Consider the following 22,172-nt stretch of genomic DNA (forward strand, 5'->3'; position numbering starts at 1 on the left):
GGAATAGACATGCATCTCTTGCTTATCAATGGAGACCGAGTGGAGCAAGTGGCCAGTTTTAAGTTTCTAAGTGTTATTATAAAAGAGGACCTGACCTGGGGTACTCAGCACTAGTCAAAAACGACCCAGCAGAGATTATACTACCTGAGACTTCTCAGGAAACAACTGAATGAAAAACAGCTGATGACTTTCTACTGCTGCATCATAGAGAGCATTTTAACTTACTGCACCTCTGTATGGTTTGCCAACTGCCCAGAGGCAGATAGGAAAGCACTCCAGAGGGTTAACATCGCTGCCCAGAGGATCATTGGTTGCCCTCTCCCCTCTTTAAAGAGCTTTATAGCTCTCACTGCCTTAAGAAATTTCAAAACATTCTTAAACATCCATCTCATCCTGGGAACCACCCCCCCCTTTTTTTTGAACTATTACCATCTGGCAGACGGTACAGGATAATAAAAACAAGGACAAATAGGCTGAAAAACAGCTTCTATCCCAGGAGAGTAACTACATTGAATTCTACTATATAGAGCAATATTAATGCAATATCGGGTTTTCAGTTCAATTGTATAGAATGTGAAGGATGTGTGTTTGTGTTTTATTTTTATAGTTATAATGTACACTGAAGATGGTATTTAATTTCATTTAATTTCAGCATTCGAGATGCAATGACCATAAACTAAAACTAAGTATAGCGTCCTTATTGCCTTGCCCATTAAAAGCAATAGGAGGAAAGTGGGGATTCCTAATGACAAAAAGTTGCTTGCTCCTATGAAAAAGAAACTTTCCCAGTCTTATACCCTGTAAAATTGAACTCCCAAGTTAAGAAGTAAATATTTGAATCAATTAATTAAAATTAAATATTAAATATTTCCTTTTGGTTAGGTCAGATTCACTCATAAATGATCCTAAGTATACCCATTTGGAAAAAAAAACCATGGATAGGATAGAGTTGACAATATATTGTGGTTCCTAACACTTTCTGTGTTGGGGCAGTTTCATTAACTGCACGAAACACAGAATCCATTCTGATTGTACCTATCTTAGGAAACATTTCAGACCCTTTTAGGAAAGAGAAATCTACCAAGTTTCATTTTATCATAAATTCAATCCTACCGTATTTGTTATACATACCAGATTTTGTCCAGACAGCACTTCCAGCAGTGCCATCAGTATTTTGCCATCTTTAATATCAACCAGCAAATCTTTAACTTCCAGAGGGGGGCTACACTGTGGAGAAAAAAGGTAAATCTATTTAACAATAGCTTTGGAATGTGCATCCATCTATATCAATCAAATCAGTCAGTCGCTATCCAGAAGAAAAAAATTAAAATTGGCAATGTTCAGGAAACAAAGGAAATATTTTAGTTTAATTAGGGCATTTTGTTATTGTTCCGGGGGGACATCTTTGAAAAAAAGGAACTTCACACAAAAGCTTATCAAGAAATTATATCCTGTATCAGAAACATATCTTTGCTTATTGTCCATAGATATTAAGTTATTCAGCAATTCCAATATATTTGAATCATTAGCAATTACTGATCTGAAGAATTTTTATGCTTATTATTAGGGCTATCATATTTGGGTTTCAAAAATACAAACAATTGATATAGGACAACAAATAGTTGTATTACTTGACTTCCATTTGTCCAGGAAGACTCTGAGAATCAGACATAATTAAATGGAAGGAAAAGACTATTTGGATCTCTGAAGCCCATCTAGTACAGACCCATTCCTTTGCTTTTATCAATAAGCTCTAAAGCAGTGTTTTTCAAACATAGAAAGTTTAAGACATGTGGACTTCAACTCCAAAAATGTCCTAGTTGGGAATTTAATAATAGCTAAATTTAATAATAGAATTTAATAATAACCTCTTAAAGATGCCAACTTTGAAAAACACTGTTGTCAAGTAAATATTTTAAATTTGTGGAGAGCCCCTCAGCTTTGGAAAGGTTGACATTTGCATCATTATTACATGTTCACTGTATTTAAAATTGTCTTCGGCATTTTTAAAGAACAGAAGCAAACTAAAATTTGATTCTTTGGAACAGATAACAGATAATCAGAGTTGGTAGGGGCCTTGTAGATCATCTAGTCCAACCCACCACCCAAGCGGGAGGCCCTACACCATTTCTGACAAATGGCAGTCCAATCTCTTCTTGAAGGTCTCAAGTGATGGCGCCCCCACAACTTCTGAGGGCAAGGTGTTCCATTGGTTGATTGTTCTCACTGTCAGAAAGTTTCTCCTTATTTCCAGGTTAAACTGCTCCTTGTTCAGTTACCATCCATTATTCCTTGTCTGGCCTTTGAAAATAGCTTGACCCCTTTCCTCTCTGTGGCAGCCCCTCAAATACTGGAAGACTGTTATCATGTCTCTCCTGGTCCTTCTCTTCACTATGCCCAGTTCCTGTAACCGTTTTTCATATGTTTTAGTCTCCAGTCCCTAATCATCCTGGTTGCTCTTCTCTGCACTTTTTCTAGAGCCTCAACATCTTTTTTATAGTATAGTATTTTTTACAGTATTTTCTTAGCAACATTATGGCAGTGATTTACCATGCTCATCTTCTGGATATTTTTAAACTTTTAAGTCTAGCCCAGAATGGGACAACTCGCCATGCTGACTTGTCGCAGGACAACTCACTGCAGGGAAATTCAACAATTCAACTTAATTATTTAAAATAATTTAAAAATATTTAATTTTTTGTCATTCGCATTTCATTTTGTCCTTCCTTTCACATCCTTTCTTTAATGATTCTATTTCACAATTTCTTCGATATTATTGTAACTTTTGTCTCATGGCGAGTTGTTCCATGATGAGTTGTCCATGGTAAATTATCCCATGGAGAGTTAGTTATGGTGAGTTGGCCATGGCAAGATAGTCATCACAAATTGTCCTAGACCAGTCTAGCCAACAGTTGCCTATTCAAGTACTAGCCGGGTCTTTCCTTGATTGGCTTCCTAGATTCACCAAAAGTGGCTAAGTACTAAATAAATAACGTAAGGTTTCCCATTCTCTTCCTGTCTACAGACCTCATTTTTCAGAGACGAGAACAGAGTACCAATATATATATAGCCCTCTTACCTTTTCCAAATGTAAATTCATCCATCGGGTAAAAGTCCTTTTCTGCACATTTTCCCTTTCCACTAGAGGGGGGAAAAGTTAATGAAAAGGAAGTTTCTATTAAAAAGGCAATACTCCAGATTTAAAATACTCATTAATATATGCATTCATACCACAAAAAGAACATACATTCGGGAAAGATGGGGGTATTTTTTAAAAAAACAGACTGTGAACCATGGGGGAAGGGCAATCATATCACAAAAGGAATAGAGGCATACTTTTTGATCCTGTTTTGGAGAGGGTCCATGGGATATATATTTAGCATAACATGGCTGTGGTAAACCTACTAAAGAATTAATACTCCTATTTGTCTATTTTCTGGAACAAAAGACCCTATTCACTATATTTCATAATGATGAGTTTGGAGGTTTTGAGAACTGCAGAAAGAGTGTTGGATGGTACAATGAGGCTTGTAAGTCAGAGTTTATCCATCTGATTTGTAAAAATCTACCAAACTATAGTAAGCCAAATATAATCACATTATCCAATTGCGTCCCAGATCTCAGATACCTTGATTATACTAGAAATGCATCAACATATTTTCTTGTTTAGAAAGATCTTCAAATCTGTAAGAAGTAGGAAAGGGATAAGGATTGGTACCCATTCTTTCTACCTACTTTTTCAGTTAAAAGAGAAACAGCAGCTTCAAACCATTTTTTAAAAGATACGGTAACAATTCTGAAACCTAGAAACTGAATCAAGCCTTAAAACTGAATTGGCAAAATACACTCATGAAAACAGTCACCACTAGGTTCTTAAAACATTATTAGATTCAAGGAAACCCTCCAATAAGAGTATGATGATACATAGGACTTCTCATCTCTTTTTTTTTACCTGAAATCAATTTATGAAATAGATTCAGTTGAGAGATGTTACAAGATTGCCCATTGACCTTGGTGGCTGAGTAATGATTTGAAACTGGCTCTCCCACATTCTAGTTCCAATATACCATTCGTGGTGTTCACCTCTCAGTATTTTCTCTGGGACAATATCCCAGGTTTATAGAACTCTCACTATAAATTGCTTGAGTATACAAAGTGTACACACACTCCACAAAACTTGTATGGTCTTAACACATCCTACAGAATGTATTTCTTTCTTGTGAAAAGGCGCAGCGAGAAACCAAAATTAAAATTAAATAGATGAGCTCAGTTTTTAGGCTGCAGCTCACATGTATAAAGTTTACAGCCTGTCTTGAGGGATCTGAGGGCATTAAGAGAACAGGAACAAGATTATAAATATTTTAATTACATAGAAAATAAGCCAGGTTGGTTCTTCTAGGCGCTATGCCAGAAAAAAATGTAACACTTGTTAGGATCCAATAACATAAGCAGGAAAAGGAAAATTGCCTGGTCTGGATTTAAATTTTAAAGACTTTTGGGCTCCATAAAAGCATAAGGAACTCGAGTTCATTCTTTTTCAATTAAGGCATGCAAAAGAATAACATTCACTGTGATTTACGGCAGAGATGGGCGCTCAACGGTCTCATTGCATAATTCCCTGGCTTCTTTTCCATTGCCCCATGCAAGAGATCAGTTTAGAGCTGAATGAGAAGAAGGAGAAAGAGGACAAAATCTTCAGAAGCCCTGGCCTTCTCCCAAAGTGGCTGGAGTTGGCTGCATATGCACTGCAGTGCACTAGTCAGCCTCCATAATTCAAGAAGCAGGAAGCAAGTTTTGGGACTTTAACTTCATCAATATGCTACCAACAAAAAAAGATGGATTGGGGGGGAGGTGAGACCGATCTGTAGTTCAAAGAATGCCACCTGGCTATGTTTGTACAATACACTGTATTCACTCAACCATACTTATAGTATTGGCAGGGGAGTTATTTCATATTTATATTGTATTATAATAACACTCCACGTTTAATTTAGAAGGTCAGAGAAGCCCAATTTCATTCAGGCATTCAAGAATGTTCTTTTCTTATTGTTCCCTTTAAAAAAAGCCTGTGAAGTAGGCAGAGCTGAGAGATTACATTTAGATTTTGCATTTATATTTTCTATGTTTTAATATGAAATGGCTTTTTTGTTGTTTATTGCTCATTTACTGTTGTTGTATGCCACCAGAGTCAAATAATTTGAATTGGGCACCCTTATCAATGTAATTTAGTGTTTTTCCACTTTGGCACCTTTAAGATGTATGGATATTAACTCTCAGAAATCCTACCCATAGAATTATCTATTATTAAATTATTAAAAGTGGTCCAAAGCTATTGAATCAGCTTCCATAGTTAAGAATGGACCAAAACCTGGATCTCTCCTAGTCCAACATATCACCACTTCACGATACTGACTTCATATAAGGGAAATGTACTGCGTTGAGTACACTTTAGATGGTAACCATGGTTAAACTTGCTATATAAATACTGCTAGTGTGTGATGATGGAAATAACTAGGTTTGTCACCCACCCAAGATTATTAGCTTAACAACCAGTATATTAATTATGGTTGATTCGTCCTACCTTTAATAATTTCAAACTAATTCTTAAGGTACTGGCCTAGAAACCAGGAGAGTGTGAGTTCTAATTTTATCTTAGGCAAGAAAACCAGCTGGTTGACTTTTTGCCAGTCACTCTAACTCAACACAGCCTACTTCAAAGAGTTGTTGGGGGAAAATGAAGACTGAATATTATGTATTTTGGCCAACTTGGGTTATTTATAAAGTAATAAAGGCTTGATAAAAATCAACAGGTAGATAGATTAGATAGATAGATAGATAGATAGATAGATAGATAGATAGATAGATAGAGAGAGAGAGAGATAGATAGATAATAGACAGACAGACAGATTTAAAGCAGATTATCAAGGCCAGTCATGCCAATTCCTTTGATCCTCTTGGTTCTAGAATGCCTTGACCATTGTATGCAACCAAGCAACAATGCCTCATGGACACTCTAAAGCCTACCTTGTCATGGTCACCCAAGCTGAGTTGATAAACAATCTTAATCTCTCCACCCTTTAGGATTTACACTGCCTTTGGTTGCCACTTAATAAGATGATGTTATTTACTAAAAATAACCTCTCTCATTCCAATGAGATTATAATAGTAAAGTCGAATTTAATTGAAAAATAACTTCACTCATGTTCTCAATGGCTGTTAAGGTTGCACAGCACAAGATATGGGATTGCTTACCTATTAGTTTCACAACATACAATGCACAAATGTACTGATATTCTTCCCAGCAATCCTTAGCTTTAGCATCCCCTATGGACATTTTGAAGCGAAGTGGAAAAATAGTTTGCTAGATGAGGCTAGTAGCACTGGCCTGGAACAAGAGTCTCCAGCCTTTTTGGTTCAGTCAACACGTTGGGAAATTTGAGAACACACAGAGGCTTTCAAATGGCTCCTGGGCAGCTTATCATTCACAACATAGTAGCATCAAAGTCTGTAAGCAGAGTTATTTCTCAAATTTAGGTATCATCCATCTCTCACTGTTACAAAACATCTAATTAACCAGAACGCTACTCTTTGTCCTCTCTCAACTATCCCTGTTTATCTTTTCCTTTTTTTCTGGAAAGTGACACAGTTAAAAAAAAGACTTCAACTTATGAAGTCATTTTATTGATTGATTTGTTTGTTTGTTTTATATCTATAATCTCCCATCTCAACAAAGGCTCTTGCTGCATTTGAGGCCCAGAATTATTTTCGCTATAGAGGTACTTTGCTTTGCAGTGCACCAACTTCCTTTTTTTAAGGGTGTTTAAAAAAAGATGGGAAGTCAGGCAAGATTCCTGGAGGGCTCTAATTAGGGACTCTAGGGCCAAAAGCATTCACTCCATCCAAAAGGATTCTTACATTGTGAATTGGAGTAGACAACAGAAAGAGACTCAATAATAAATCAAGCTATGCCATGCTTAAGCGAATAGTGGAAATCCATCTCATATAAACACTTTATACAATCTTGTTCTACTACAAACAAAGGAGTGTTGCCAGCACATTAGTATGAATCATTTACTGGCTTTGAAAGGACAAATCTACACATCCACACCTCCTCCACAAACAAAGGCACTAATCTGCTCATGCATATAATCTGCAGAGATCTAATTCCCCGCCCCACACACACACACATATTAGTTGGTTTTTTTCCTTGAGAAAGTTAACTATGCAAGTACCATTTGAAAAACAGCATGGCCTGTCCATTTCAGACCTTTTTGCAAGCAATTCTAACTTTATGATTGAGTATGTGTGTGTAGACCCAACTACTACAGTAAAATTCAACTACCATTTGAAAAAAAGCACTAATCTGCTCATCACATTTAAAAACAGAGAAACAGAAAGTATATTAAGAAACACAGGGCCGCATCTAACAAAAGAAGCCTCGTGAATAAAATACCTGAATTTTTCCTCCTACTAAATATGGCTAAATTCGACATTATATTTGTCTGTGAAACATGGCTCAATGCATCTCTCCCTGACTCCATTACCACAGTAAGGGACTATCATGTTTACCAATCAGATCGTGAAATTCGTAGAGGAGGTGGTGTTGCTATCTTCTATAAAAAGTCCTTACATCTAAAAAAATATCCAAGTTACCCAGGAGCTTGCTCTTCCTGAGACCATCATCTGTGAACTATCCTTAAATATCACAATTCGATTCTTACTATGTTACAGAGCACCTGATTATGACATCGAACATGTAAACAAGCTAAATACATTACTAACATGGGCTGCATCCTGCCCATACCCTTTTATCTTTCTTGGTGATTTCAAACTACCTCATATTGACTGGACCCTAAATGAATGTACAACTGAAACCATACACACAACCTTCTACAATGCTATTACAAATCTGGGACTGGAACAACTAGTAACCAACAACACTAGACTAAACAACTGCCTCGATCTCATCTTCTGCAATAGTTTGAATTTAATTTATGGAATACAAACTAAAGAACCCTTTTCCAGCAGTGACCACAATATGATTGACTTTTGTCTCAGCATACGCCCACACAAAAATCACCACAATGATGTAATCCCCAATTGTAACTTCAAAAAGGCAATTATGATCTTATAGACAACGATCTCTCATCCCTTGATTGGCAATCTCTATTCACTGGATGCAATACTGTTGAAGACCATTACAACATATTTTTACTTGGAGTCAAAAGAGTCATCAAACTATATGTACCAACAACAACTCCCAAAACAAAACAAAAAGCAGATTACCCATAACAATAAGGAAACTTCAATCCAAAAGAGATCACTCTGGTGGAAAAACAAATCTGGTCACATTGCCAATTTCAAAAGCCGATACAAAAATTTATGCCACCAGATAAAGACCGAATGCATCAATTATCACATTAAACAAGAGGAAAACCTTCTAAGCACCAATTCCACCCGTGCTTTTTAAAATTTTGTAAACAACAAACTAATAGACTCAAGGTCTATCCCACCCTTGATAGGACCTGATGGTAAAGACTGCAACGACGACACCACTAAAGCCAACATCTTTAACACATTCTTCAGCTCAGTATTTGTAAACAGCAATGGATCATGCCCAGTATTTCCTAGCCGTACCACAGATAACAACAATGATCTAATACATATCGATTTTACAGAAGACAATGTTGAAAAAGCACTACGCAACCTAAAACCATCTCTATCTATTGGACCTGATGGAATATGTGCCTACTTCTTAAAAAAGCTATCCACTGCCATAGCCAAACCTCTAAGCATAATCTTTGAAAAATCTTTCAGGACCAGCTCCTTGCCTAACCTATGGTCACAAGCCACAGTCATCCCCATCTTCAAAAGGGAGACCCAAGCCTAGTTGAAAATTACAGACCAATCTCCTTATGCTGCGTCACCTGTAAAGTCATGGAATCAATTATTAACCAATCCATCATCCTCCACTTAGAGACAAACAACCTACTCTCCAATAAACAATTTGGTTTCAGAAAAAAACTATCCTGTAATCTGCAACTCTTACACTGCAAAAACATATGGACGACACAACTCGACCAGGGCAAAGCAATAGATGCAATCTACATAGACTTCTGTAAAGCCTTTGATTCAGTGGTACATGACAAACTACTCCTAAAAATAAAATCCTATGGTATCTCTGGACAACTGAATAACTGGATAGAAGCATTCCTGGCAAACAGACAACAAATGGTCAAAATTGGGAGCGTCCTATCAAATTCTGTACCTGTCAATAGTGGTGTCCCCCAAGGCAGTGTTCTAGGACCAACTCTCTTCATACTCTACATAAATGACCTATGTGATCATATTAAGAGCAATATGCGTTCTTTTCGCTGATGATGTAAAGCTGTTCAATACCACAGACAATACTGCTAACCCTACAAAAAGATCTTGACTATGTATCAGAATGGTCAAACAAATGGCAACTTCAAATCTCAACAAATAAATGCTCTGTCTTACATATTGGCAAAAAAAAATCAGAAAATAAAATACAAGCTGAATAGTCAAGATCTTGTTGATGACCCAAGCTCTGTAAAGGACCTTGGAATACTCACCTCTAATGATCTAAGTGCTAGAGCCCACTGCAACTACATAGCCAAAAGGCATTAAGAGTTGTTAACCTAATCCCACGTAGCTTTTCTCTGGTAATATCACACTACTAACCAGAGCATACAGAACATTTGCTAGACCAATACTCGAATACAGTTCATCAGTCTGGAACCCACATTACGTATCTGATATTAGCACAATTGAGAAAGTCCAGAAATATTTCACAAGAAGAGTTCTCCACTCCTCTACTCGTGTAGAATACTTATGCCACCAGACTTGAAATTCTAGAACTAGAAAACCTTGAATTACGCCGCCTTCGGTCTGATTTAAGCATGGTATATAAAATCATAAAAATGAAATTTAGTGATTAGAAAAATAATATTCTACATTTAGGCAAGAAAAAACAAATACAGAATAGGTGGTACCTGGCTCAATTGTAGTAACTGCAAGAGGAATCTTGGGAATCCTAACGGATAGTTAAATGTAAGCCAAAAGCCATGGCAGTCCTATGCTGCATTAAAAGAATGATAGAATCAAGATCATGTGAAGTGCTAATACCATTTTATAATGCCTTGGTTATACACTTGGTCGCCACAATATAAAAAAGATGTTGAGACTCTAGAAAGAATTCAGAGAAGTGCAATGAAGATGATTACGGGACCGGAGACTAAAACACATGAAGAATGATTGCAGGAATAGTGTATGTCTACTTTAATGAAAAGAAGAACAAGGGGTGACAGGATAGTAGTCTTCCAATATTTAACGGGCTTCCACAAAGAAGAGGGTTAGGGTTAGGGAGAACAAGAAGTAAGGTTCCTGCATGCAGAGAGGTGGAAAGATTTGACACTAAGCATTATGAAGGAATGGTTGGTGAACTTGACAGATTTTGCTGAAATTGATAAATTAACTTTTTGTTCAGAGAAAGTACATTATCTACATTTATTGCTGATTTGAAGCCTGTTAGGGGTTTTTGTGTAAAAATGAGATAAATGAATTTGTGACATGGTGATTATGCAGGATAGATTATAGAAGTCAGAACAGTATGGTGTGCCTTTAGAGAGAGAGGCCAAAATATATTTATACTCTTTTTTTCTTTCTTTTCTCTTTTTAATTTTCCCCTTTTCTTACACTTTTTGCTTTTTTAAATAGAAATTACAATTTTAAAAAGAGTAAGACTGCAGAATATTGCTTTATTTGTATGCTTGCTCTGAAATTTCTATGTATAACTTTTTCCTCAAACAAGCCAGTATCTAAATATTGTCTAAATGGTAACTAACAATCTGGTTTGCTTCTACTTTCCCTAAAAATCTACATGTCATTCCATTCCAGATTTATTTTTGGCCATTGTCAGTGCATACATATTTAAAATCTATTCCTGTCTTTAAGAATCCTACACAGTTTGCTATAATTTTCTCTGGTAAGAGTTATATAAAAATCCTTAAGACGATTGGCTTTTTATAGTTAATTATAGTTAAATGCATCCTAGAATCCTGAAATATATCACACAACTGATAATTATCCAAACCTGTATTACAGAGTTAAGAGTGTTCTTCAAGACCTTACTACTCTAGAAGAGCGAAGATACAAAGCCTGATCCACAAAACCTTTAGGAGGAATCTGTAGAATATCATTGGCTGACCACTAATGTTTGTTGAAAATTTGATTTTCGGAACAATTTTTGAACTTTCCCATTATTAGGAGTTCTTTACCAGACTTGTGTGTTATGGGAACATTTAAAGTACTACTCCAGAGATGCTCGTGTTCAATATGAAAAAAGTTGGCTAAGATGTGGAGAAGGGGGAAAACTGCAGTCAAAGGCAGAACTCACACCTTTTCCTGTCCCCTTAATGTCTGAGTCAACATTTGTACTTTGAGCATTAATATGTATTAAAGTACAGAGGTGGTTGGCTGTGTCCCCTAGATATACTTAACTGAGGTGTAAGCAGGATTAGCATGTCACACAAAAAGAAAAAAAAACCCAACACTTAAATCCGTTGAGTAGGGGCATCCGTAGGGAGAGGGTTCGAAAAATTTAAGATGGTTGCTATGACTATGCAATCAAAGCCTTGCCCCACTTTCATGTGCATTGCACATGTCCCCCATCCTAGCAAAAAAAAAAGATTGGGTTTTGTGCTGCTATAGCCACAATTGGGGGTTGTTGTTTTTTACCTCTCCAACTCCCAAGATATCCCTTCCTGTCAATGGTAACTCTTGGCCTACTTTGGATTAGGGTGATGAAACAACTGTTTCATGTAAGCTGCCTAACCCAGCCCAAAGTGGGACAACTGACCACTCTGCTCAGGTTTTCGAAGAAAAAAATGTTGGGACCAGACAGTAATTTGAAGAACCAGGTTTTCCATTATACAGTGCACTGTCACGATCCTGGAAGCTGTTGAGAGCAAATTATTGAATCTGATTGGATGCAGGGGTCAACCAAACTACTACTACCCATCGGGCTGCCTAAAGGCCCTCCTCCAGGAAGCACTTACCCCAGCCCTGACTCAGATGAAGAAAAACCATCACACCAGAGGTGGTATTCAGCAGGTTTTGACCAGTTTTGGAGAACCGGTAGCAGAAATTTTGAGTAGTTTGGAGAACCGGTAGTGGAAATTTGTAGTTCAGAATACCACCTCTGATTGGCCCCGCCCCCATCTATTCTCTGCCTCCTGAATCCCAGCTGATCAGCTGGGTCTTTTGTTGCCTTGCAGGAGCTGGAAAGGACGTTAGTGGGGTAGGGAGGGAATCGAGATGTTGCAGTATCCTTCCCCTGGAGTGGGGTAGCAGTGGAGATTTTACAATATCCTTCCTCTGCCATGCCCATCAAGCCACGCCCACCAAGCCACGCCACCAAGCCACGCCCACAGAACCAGTAGTAAAAAAAATTGAATCCCACCACTGCATCATACCCATTCCCAATAAAAATATTCCAACTAATGCTATTTAACAGTGCTGTTGCCATGCTTGGCATAAATAATGCTGAGGTCCCTGGTGTCAGTTGCAATATTTGGGAGGGAGTCCAAAATCCTGATTTATGGTGCATATTCTCTTATCCCTCCCTCTCTGATCCTTTATACTGTAGTTGCTTTATATACCCATGGTTGTCATTGTTGCTGTTGTAGAGAAGTCGCTCTTCTAAAGGCCTTGCTTCTCTTGAATAGAGTGTTATAAGGTTCCTCTTTGATCAACCATTTCTGAAAGACTGGCCTTACCACGGGTGTCCAACTGGCAGCCCACGGGCCGGAGGAGTCATGCACAGGCCATGCCCACTCCAGCTCCGCAAAGGGGAAAAAATATTGCGATATGCCAGATGAAGGCAATGTGACGTGGCACGTTTGATACCTGTGCCTTATGCCAAGGTGGTGGGAGAGAGAATGGGACTTTTCAGTATTCCCTTTGACATCATGTCTTCCTTCTTCTGAAGACATTGAGGGCTGGGTAGGCAGTAGAAAAACGGATAATGTGAAATGCAGGTTGGGAGAAGAGGCTTGCTGGAAGCAAAGGAGAAAAGTGCCTGCAGTCAGAGAGCTGCCAAACTGTTGAATCTGCTTATGAGCATCTGTCACTGCTTTAGGAAAGTAGGTTGACTTTGCACTTTAGAAGAATGACATGAAAACTCAGAAGTCTGTTTTTTTAAAAAATCTCAATACCTTAATTTGCTCTAATATTTATAGAAATTCCAAGCTAGAGCAAGATATGCTGTCAATTAAAGTAAGGCAAATTTACATTTGTCCCAAGAGTCATGCAAAAGGCCATGTCCCGGATGGCCTGCCAAGGAAAGCAATCTCCGTTCATAACATAAATTTCTAAATTGAATTGCGTTTACTTTTTGATCAGAAATGCTATCTGTCCTGGATCTATAAAGAAGGTCAAGCCTCCCATATCCTTCACGGCACCATTATCATATCACTCTAAATTTTTTAGGAGATTGTACTTTTCGCACAAAATGGAGCTGGGCAGATTCCACATTAAAATGCAGTCCATTAGATCTTGAAACAACAGCAAAGTAGGTCAACACAAAATTTGCTGTTCTAATGGCTGAACCTATTCTGCTTCAGCAACAGGGAGGAAATAGTGTTGTTTCTATAGTTTTAAAAGGGGGGAAGCTGGCAAATCCGCTTGGTTTTCTATTTAGCCCCACACCAAGCATCACTCGCTCCTTGAAAAGGTAACCACACGTCACTCCCTGCTTCTCCTCCACATGTGATCTATATATCACATATGAGCCAAGTTATTTTGGATGGGTTTAGTACAGGTAGTCCATGACTTATGACCACAACTGAGCCCAAGTGAAACATTTGTTCAGTGACTTTTTCCCCATTTTATGACCTTTCTTGCTATAATTGCTAAGTGAATGACTGCAAGTTGTTAAGTTATGAACATGGTTCTTAAGTGAATCTGGCTTCCCCATTGACTTTGCTTGTCAGAGGTTTGCAAAAGGGGATCACATGATCCCAAGATACTGCAACGGTCATAAATGTGAGTCAGTTGTCAAGCATCTGAATTTTAATCACATGATCGTGGGGATGCTGCAAAGGTTGTAACTGTGAAAATCGGTCGTAAGCAGAGGTGGCATTCAGCAGGTTCTGACCAGTTCTGGAGAACCAATAGAGAAAATTTTGAGTAGTTCGTAGAACCGGCAAATACAGGAGATTTTACAGTATACTTCCCCTGCCATGCCCACCAAGCCATGCCCACAGAACTGGTAGTAAAAACAATTTGAATCCCACCACTGGTCAAAAGGCCCTTTTTTCACTGCCATTGTAACTTTGAACAGTCACTAAATGAACTGTTGTAAGTTGAAGACTACCTGTATTCTTTCAGAACAGTTGAAAGGTCCATGTTCAAAAACAGTCCCACTGACAGGCCACAGGAGGGACATTGTGGGCATTCCCTCTTTATCTCATGCCTCTGCTTCATTCCTGTGACCTATCAGATGATGGGTCACACAGCCAGTTGCTCTCTGTGATCAAATAGGAGTTGGGCAGACAGGGTGACACAGGAGCAACAATCAATAATGACCAATTTCCATTTTCAGTTGCAAAAGCAGTATTGAAAGAGTCCTATGGAATGGGACAGATGGAATTCCTTTCTTATTAAAACACAGGCAGCCCTCCGTTAACAACAGTAATTTTGGGATGGGGAGGTTATTTTTAAGTAATGTGGTCATAAAGTGCAAATGGACCTGATTGTGCTGATATGATCTTGGTTTCTACACTTCCAGAAGCATTTAAACAAATTCCACAGGGTAGTTATGTGATCTCATTCCGGTTTCCTCACTGACTTTATTTGTCAGGAGTCAGCAGTGAAAGTCATAAATAATAATCACATATCTGTAGTCTATGAGGACTCTCAGTCATCCAGGTCATGGTTGCCCCAAAGGTGCTTTTTTCAAGAGGCAACTGGATTTTCTGTTTTTTTCCGTGAAGATGTTTCACTTCTCCTCCAAGAAGCTTCTACACAGAGCTGAATAAGTTTCTTGGAAGAGAAGCAAAACACCTTGAAAGAAAAACCAGAAACTCCAGTTGCCTCTTGAAAAAAGCACCTTTGGGACAATGTAGGACAATGCAGCTGTCAGAATTGTGAACCAGTTGCCAAGTGCCCGAATTACAATCACAATGTTATGGGGACGTTGCAACGGCTGCCGTACGCTTCCTTGGTCAGCACTGTCATACATTTTAATAGTTATCATTGAACTGAGGACTACCTGTAATAGAAAAAAGTGAAAAATACAGCCATGAGAAATGTCTCCTTGGCAGACACACCTCTGATAAACTAAGTGGTGGTGGAACCAGCAGCATAGAGCTGGCAGAATCTGGCTTTCTTTCCTGACTTAAATCAAACTTAAACAAAGGATTACAGTTCAAGAGAGAGAGCTAGTCCTGTTCTTTTAGACGCATATAACACTTTCTCAAGATTGCCAAAGCCATGTTTGAACAACAGGTGTGGCAATCTTTCAGTTCTAAACTCGTTTAGAAAAAGAACCTATGTAAGATCTGAGAAGCACTTGCATTGCACTGATGAGGCAGAGGCAGTGGTGAAATTCAATTTTTTTTTACTACCGGTTCTGTGGGCGTGGCTTGGTGGGCGTGGCAGGGGAAGGATATTGTAAAATCTCCAGTCAGAGGTGGGATTTGCCGGTTCTCCGAACTACTCAAAATTTCCGCTACCGGTTCTCCAGAACTGGTCAGAACCTTCTGAATACCACCTCTGGGCAGAGGTCTCTGTGAAAGAGAGATCTGGTCTCTCCTGCAACCAAGCCAAAGGGATCATGAAGGACATCTGCCAAGTAATCAGAGCAGTGGTGGGATTCAAATTTTTTTAGTACCGGTTATGAGGGCGTGGCTTGGTGGGCGTGGCAGGGGAAGGATACTGTAAAATCTCCAGTCAGAGGTGGTATTTGCCGGTTCTCTGAACTACTCAAAATTTCTACTACCGGTTCTCCAGAACTGGTCAGAACCTGCTGAATACCACCTCTGAATCAGACGGTTATCTAGCTGAAATCAACCAACAGGGATCTCTATAAGAAACGCGGGTCAAGTGATTCATGCCCATTCTTTTTGCTGATAATTAAGTGGCCAACTGTTTTCAGATTGTCCAAATCGTGCATAAATGATATCACAATTATGATGATATAATAGCAGAGATAAAATTTATATTATATTGCTATTGCATTCTGCTGTATTACATTGCATTGAATTCAATCTGGAGGACATGGATAAATCACACAAAACAATAGGCAGCTTTTTAGTTGAATAAACTAGTTAATAAAACGCCCTAAAATACAGGTAGTCCTCAACTTACAACAGTTCATTTAGTGACCAAAGTTAACAATGGCACTGAAAAAAAGAGACTTGTGACCATTTGTCACACTTACGACCATTGCAGCATCGCCCATGGTCATGTGATCAAATTTCATATGCTTGGCAACTGACTCATATTTATGACAATTGCAGTGTCCTGGGATCATGTGATCCCCTTTTGCGATCTTCGGACAAGCAAAGTCATTGAGGAAGCCGGGTTCACTTAACAACCATTAAGTTGTTAATGGTTTAACAACTTTCTTCTGCAGCAAGAAAGGTCATAAAATGGTGCAAATTTCACTGAGCAAGTGTTTCATTTAGCAACAGAAATGTTGGGCTCAATTGTAAGTTGAGGACTACCTGTACAGCATTCACACGATCCCCACTACTACCTCATATGTTCATTGAATATAGTAGTGGTCTCCAATGTGGTCCTCGGAGACTTTTACATCACACTTCTTGTTCCGTATGACTTTTTAATTGTTCTGATTAGGTTTTGCTACTGAAGAATTATAGGGTAATTTTAAAAGATTTACAAACTTTCTGTCATGCAGTACAGGGGAAAAGAGATAATATAGTCATATTAATAAGTAAAGCTAAATATGGTAAAGCATCTCCTGTCATACTTTTCTGCCAACTGCATCCATGAAGTTTTCTTGGTAGAATTAGCACTGGAAGCCCCTAGTCATGCCCCACTCAAATACTAAACAAGACCAAGGCCACCGACAATAGGCTAATGATTGCCACCTGCTGAGACGTATAGAAAACAGATAATGGAATAACAGAGATAGAAGGGATCTAGTTCATTTTCTATGAACTAGTGTTGAGTATCTTGCTATGTTCTACATTGCTACTATTTTGTAAATGTTCCTACCTTCCATACCTCCACTCTTCCCTCCGGATCTATTTTTATTGAGAGTGCCCACAATGTACTTTAAAAATTTCAATGGGCCATCTGGTCTCCCATGATTTCCATAATGGTAGGGGCACAACTGTACCAATTATTTCATTCTGCTAATAGCTGAGCATGCAGAGTTGCTAAGAATCCTTACCCATGTTCAACATGTTTAAAGTCTGCAAAATAAATACATATTTTGAATATTTGTCTTTAACACTATCTAAAGTGATATTTGAATGCCAATTTCCTGAAAATCAATCCCCACCTATAGAACAAACGAACCATTCTTATCTCTTATTTTTCTCAACTTTCAATACCCTGGTTATGTAAGTAATGTGAAACATGCTAACAATTTTCAACAGTGCTCTCTTAACATATTTTATAACCTTGTTTGGATTACCAAATAGAGATAGAGTAATTGGGGTGAGGTGAGGTGTGGAGTAAAGTGAGTACTTTAAAATTTATTATTTCTCTCAAATAATTAATATAGCAAAAATCTGTTCTGTAGAAAAATAGCAAACAAAACCATAGTTTTTCAATGAAAGCCAAGCATTCATATTCAAAGGTATGAAAACAATTTAATAAGCAGGTCCATATCCATTTCAAAGCAGAACAAAATGGCTATTGAAATAACACTGAAAGAAGAGTGAAGATGCTACATATCGCCGAGAATACTGTAGCCTCTACATCAGAGCTGTCAAACTCCTGGCCCATGGGCTGGATCTGTCATGGGCTGGCCACACTCATACCCAGTTCAGCAAAGGGGGAAATAGTCCTGATACGTCACATGATGCCACCGTGACAACCTGAGTTTGACACCCCTGCTCTACATCATACTACATCAGCTTAGAATATGTACAACATAAAATCAGAATACATTTGTTGCTTTGGAATTAAACAACTGAATTATTGGCTTGAGTATTTCAAACCTCTTTACAAGAACTCTGTTGCAGAGAACACTGTAGTAAAACCACCATTCTTGACAGTCCAGATGGAACCACTGAAAAATGTGAAGCCAGAATCACTGGAATAATCACTCAATTTTAAAAAAAGAAAAGGTGTTGGAACTGATACAATTACTGCAGAAATACTAAAGGTATTTAGTAAAGGTGTTATGCTAATTTGTTTGCTTCATTCACTCCGTCAAATGATCTGGCAGTTTAAGGAAATATCAAATTTGTGGAGACAGGAAATAATTGATTAAATTTTCAAGAAAAAAGACAATGAGGAATGTAAGAATTACTATGGAATTAATTTGTTGTCAATTGTAGCCAAGATATTTATGAAAGAAATCCAAGAAAGAGTCTTTCTCTTTGGAGAAAGTGGTTAAAGCAACATACTTTGGATGTAGTGGTTAAAGCAACAGGCCATGAGTTCTAGTTCCACTTTAGGCAGTGAGATACTGGATTTCCTCAGGCTAGTCATTCTCTCTCTCACCTAGGAAGGAGGTAATGGCAAACCACTATTGAAATTATGCCAAGGAAACTGCAGGGACAACTATAGGTGGTTGCCAGGAATCAACCTTGACTCAAAGGGACAAAAAATAATATCCAAAGAGTCAGAATAGACAGGAACATCTAGCCCAAAAGAAAACAGGCCATTTTTTTTTCCTGGAATGGAATTATCTGAGCAAATATATGAGCTCAATAATTCCTCAAGGAATGCATCAGTTATGGAAATAGGCTGTTAATTTACAGCAGTATCTGTCAGTAGTCATTGGCCAAGGCTATGGAAGGCATTCACTGCAGAATGTGTGCCATCTAAAGTAATAACCTTCTACAAGAGAAATCACATTTTTGTTAAGGGCAAAATATCCAACAACTTCCCTCTATCATAGTACCATAGGGTTGGAAGGGACTTTGGACACCTTCAACTTCCTAGTTTAGTAGAAGAATCCACAAACCATTTTGGATGGCTGTATAATCTTTTCTTCAAAACCTCCAGAGATGGCCTGGAAAACCTTCAGTGTGGCATATGTACTAATGCAATCTAAAGCTGCACTGCATCTCTCTTGCTCTCGAATATTCTGATGATGCAGTCATGTGGAAAGCCTTTGCTGGTGAGCAGGGTGTCAAATTTGGACAAGATGAATTCAACCCAGATCTAATGTTTGTTTAACCATGTAGTCATGCTTTATCAGCGGCGTTTTCATCTTGCAAATGACACAAAGGCTTACAGCGTCTGCTGGTGTTTTCTCTTCTACAAGGAATAATGGATGGAAACTGAAGAAGGAGTGATTTAACCTGGAAATAGGGAGAAACTTTCTGACAGTGAGAACAATCAACCAATGGAACAGCTTGCCCTCGGAAGTTGTGGGAGCGCCATCAGTTGAGACTTTCAAGAAGAGATTGGACTGCCATTTGGTGTAGAGTCTCCCGCTTGGGCGGGCTGTGTGTGTGTGAACTAGATGACCTACAAGGTCCCTTCCAACTCTGATTATCTGTTATCTGTTATCTTCTCTCTAAACTGCTTAAGCCCTTTCATCCAGAAAAGAATTTTGACTGCAAACAGCCAGTCTTTGATAGGCCAGTTAACTAGTTCTCCCTGATTGCTGGGGGCTGGAACCTGGTCTCTTGAACTCTGAACAGGAGGAGGACTGAGGGGACTTGGAGTGAGAGGTGGTCTCTAGGGAAGGAAATTGGAATCAAAATGCAGGGGGAGCAGAATTACCTGTTCAGCAGCTCAGAGGAGAAAAAGGAAGAGGCCACTTCTGGGGAAGGACTAAAGAAAGGCTGGAAAAACAGGACTGAGAAGGGGATGGAGAGACAGTGCTTTATCACACTACTAACCAGAGCATACAAAACATTTGCTAGACCAATACTTGAATACAGTTCATCAGTCTGGAACCCACATTACGTATCTGATATTAGCACAATTGAGAAAGTCCAGAAATATTTCATAAGAAGAGTTCTCCACTCCTCTACTCGTTGTAGAATACCTTATGCCACCAGACTTGAAATTCTAGAACTAGAAAACCTTGAATTACGCCGTCTTCGGTCTGACTTAAGCATGGTATATAAAATCATACATTGCAATGTCCTACCTGTCAATGAATACTTCAGCTTCAACCATAACAACACAAGAGCACACAATAGATACAAACTCAAAGTTTACCGCACCAAACTTGATTGCAGGAAATACGACTTCAGCAATAGAGTGGTCAATGTCTGGAATACTCTACCCGACTCTGTAGTTTCTTCCCCAAACCCCAAAAACTTTAACCTTAGACTGTCTACTATTGACCTCACCCCTTTCCTAAGAGGTCTGTAGGGGGCGTGCATAAGCGCACCAACGTGCCTACCGTCCCTGTCCTATTGTTTCTCTTATTCTTTTATTTTTCTTATATGTACCCATTTCATGTATTCACAACTATGTATACACTTATACTTATTATCTTGTAAACAATTGGCAAATCAAATAAATAAATAAAATAAATAAAGAGCCAGTGGGTTGTTCTGAGGGCGAGAACTGCTGTGGCATTCTGGGCTGTGGATTACATTCCTGCTGCCATAAGAGAAGTAACAATCCAATCCAACAGCGGAGCTCAGAGGTGGCTGCATTCCTGATCTGGCTGCAGTTTTTCTGATTCATCACCTCTGGCTACAAAGGACTATTATCTTAATTAAAGCCTCACAAATTCCATAAGGTGTGTTTGGGCCAGGTGGGCTGGTCATCAGCTCCTTCAGGGGTGAGAGCTACATCTGATTGTTGCAGACAGTGAAAAGAAAAGCCTATGACATCCTTTGATTAAGTAACTGCTGCTTATCTGTATGGTTTAACCATCAATACGGACAAGAACAAGCTTTTCAAAACTGATGGCTCCTGGGCAACAATCCAATTTAAGAGAACTCAGGTTGAGCAAGTTGAAGAAATAAATATCTCAGATCAGTTGGCCAAAAACTAAAAATCGCTGCCATGGACAATATAAAAAAATCAAACTGATCAGCTGCCTCAGCTTACAAAATCCTGACAAGGAGAGTCTGGCAGAAACACAGCATTAGCATTGCTACAAAAATGTATATATATGTTTATCTATAAGCAAGCATATTTAGCAAACATTGATGCTATCAATGATGATATTTGAGAAGGAATTAGCTTGTGCAAAATACTAGGAGTTTCAACCTATGGTAGTATACAAAATGGAACGATTAAAGAGCGAAGCTTCAACCCATCTATTCTATAGCAGCTGATGAAATTCAGAACTGTAAAGTATGTGATGCTTTGGACACACCTGCCATATATTGTCCCAAGCTGAAGTCCTTATTAACTACTCTGGGAATCATGCCCCATGTTGGAAAGTACAGCAATCAACTCCAAAGAAAACTTGTCTGAAGCATGTGGAAGAAGATCTAGTACAAGGGTGTCAAACTCACATGGTCATGGTGGCATCATGTGACATATTGGGACTTTTTCCCCCTTCGCTAAACCAGACGTGGGCGTGCTCTTGGGCTGGGAGTTTGACAGCCCTGATCTAATAGAACGTGGAGTCAATTTAAGGATAGAAATAAATTTAAATCAATTTAAGATAGAAATAAAACAACTGGTCAACAATAAGCAGTAATGCAGGAACATGCTATATGACATCAGTATATCAATAGTAGCTACAACTTAATATTCACCATACTGTGATCATTATCAGAGCATGCTAAGGATTTCAAGAACAAGACTCCTTTTTAAAAGCATATAGTTCACTACTAACAGTAGCTGAAAATTGTTATAGGGTTGCTACTGTTCCACAAAGGGTACAGAGATTTATTTATATCTTTCAAAATAAATGATTAGGCTATAAAACCTTTTGCTACATCACATTCCTAATCATTTCCCCAACTTATCTGGAAACTAAAGAATGGATCAATGTTTGTAAAGGTGCTTAAATAATTTGT

The 22,172-nt window shown here is 38.5% G+C and overlaps 1 protein-coding gene across 2 annotated transcripts in view; it reads right to left on the minus strand.

Annotated features, from left to right (window-relative positions):
* CLMN (calmin) overlaps window positions 1-22,172 on the minus strand; it is an 87,833-nt gene that overhangs the window by 34,709 nt on the left and 30,952 nt on the right. For both annotated transcript variants that reach the window (XM_087952117.1, XM_087952118.1), the window contains exons 2-3: window positions 3,080-3,141; window positions 1,132-1,227 (exon numbers count right to left, since the gene is read on the minus strand). In XM_087952117.1, coding sequence (XP_087808243.1) covers window positions 1,132-1,227; window positions 3,080-3,141 — 158 coding nt within the window. The remainder of the gene's footprint in view (window positions 1-1,131; window positions 1,228-3,079; window positions 3,142-22,172) is intronic.

The sequence above is a fragment of the Notechis scutatus genome, chromosome 1 (genome assembly GCF_049901735.1).
Source record: "Notechis scutatus isolate UNSWTSFEM ecotype Mainland chromosome 1, rNotScu1.2, whole genome shotgun sequence".
Classification (NCBI taxonomy): domain Eukaryota; kingdom Metazoa; phylum Chordata; class Lepidosauria; order Squamata; family Elapidae; genus Notechis; species Notechis scutatus.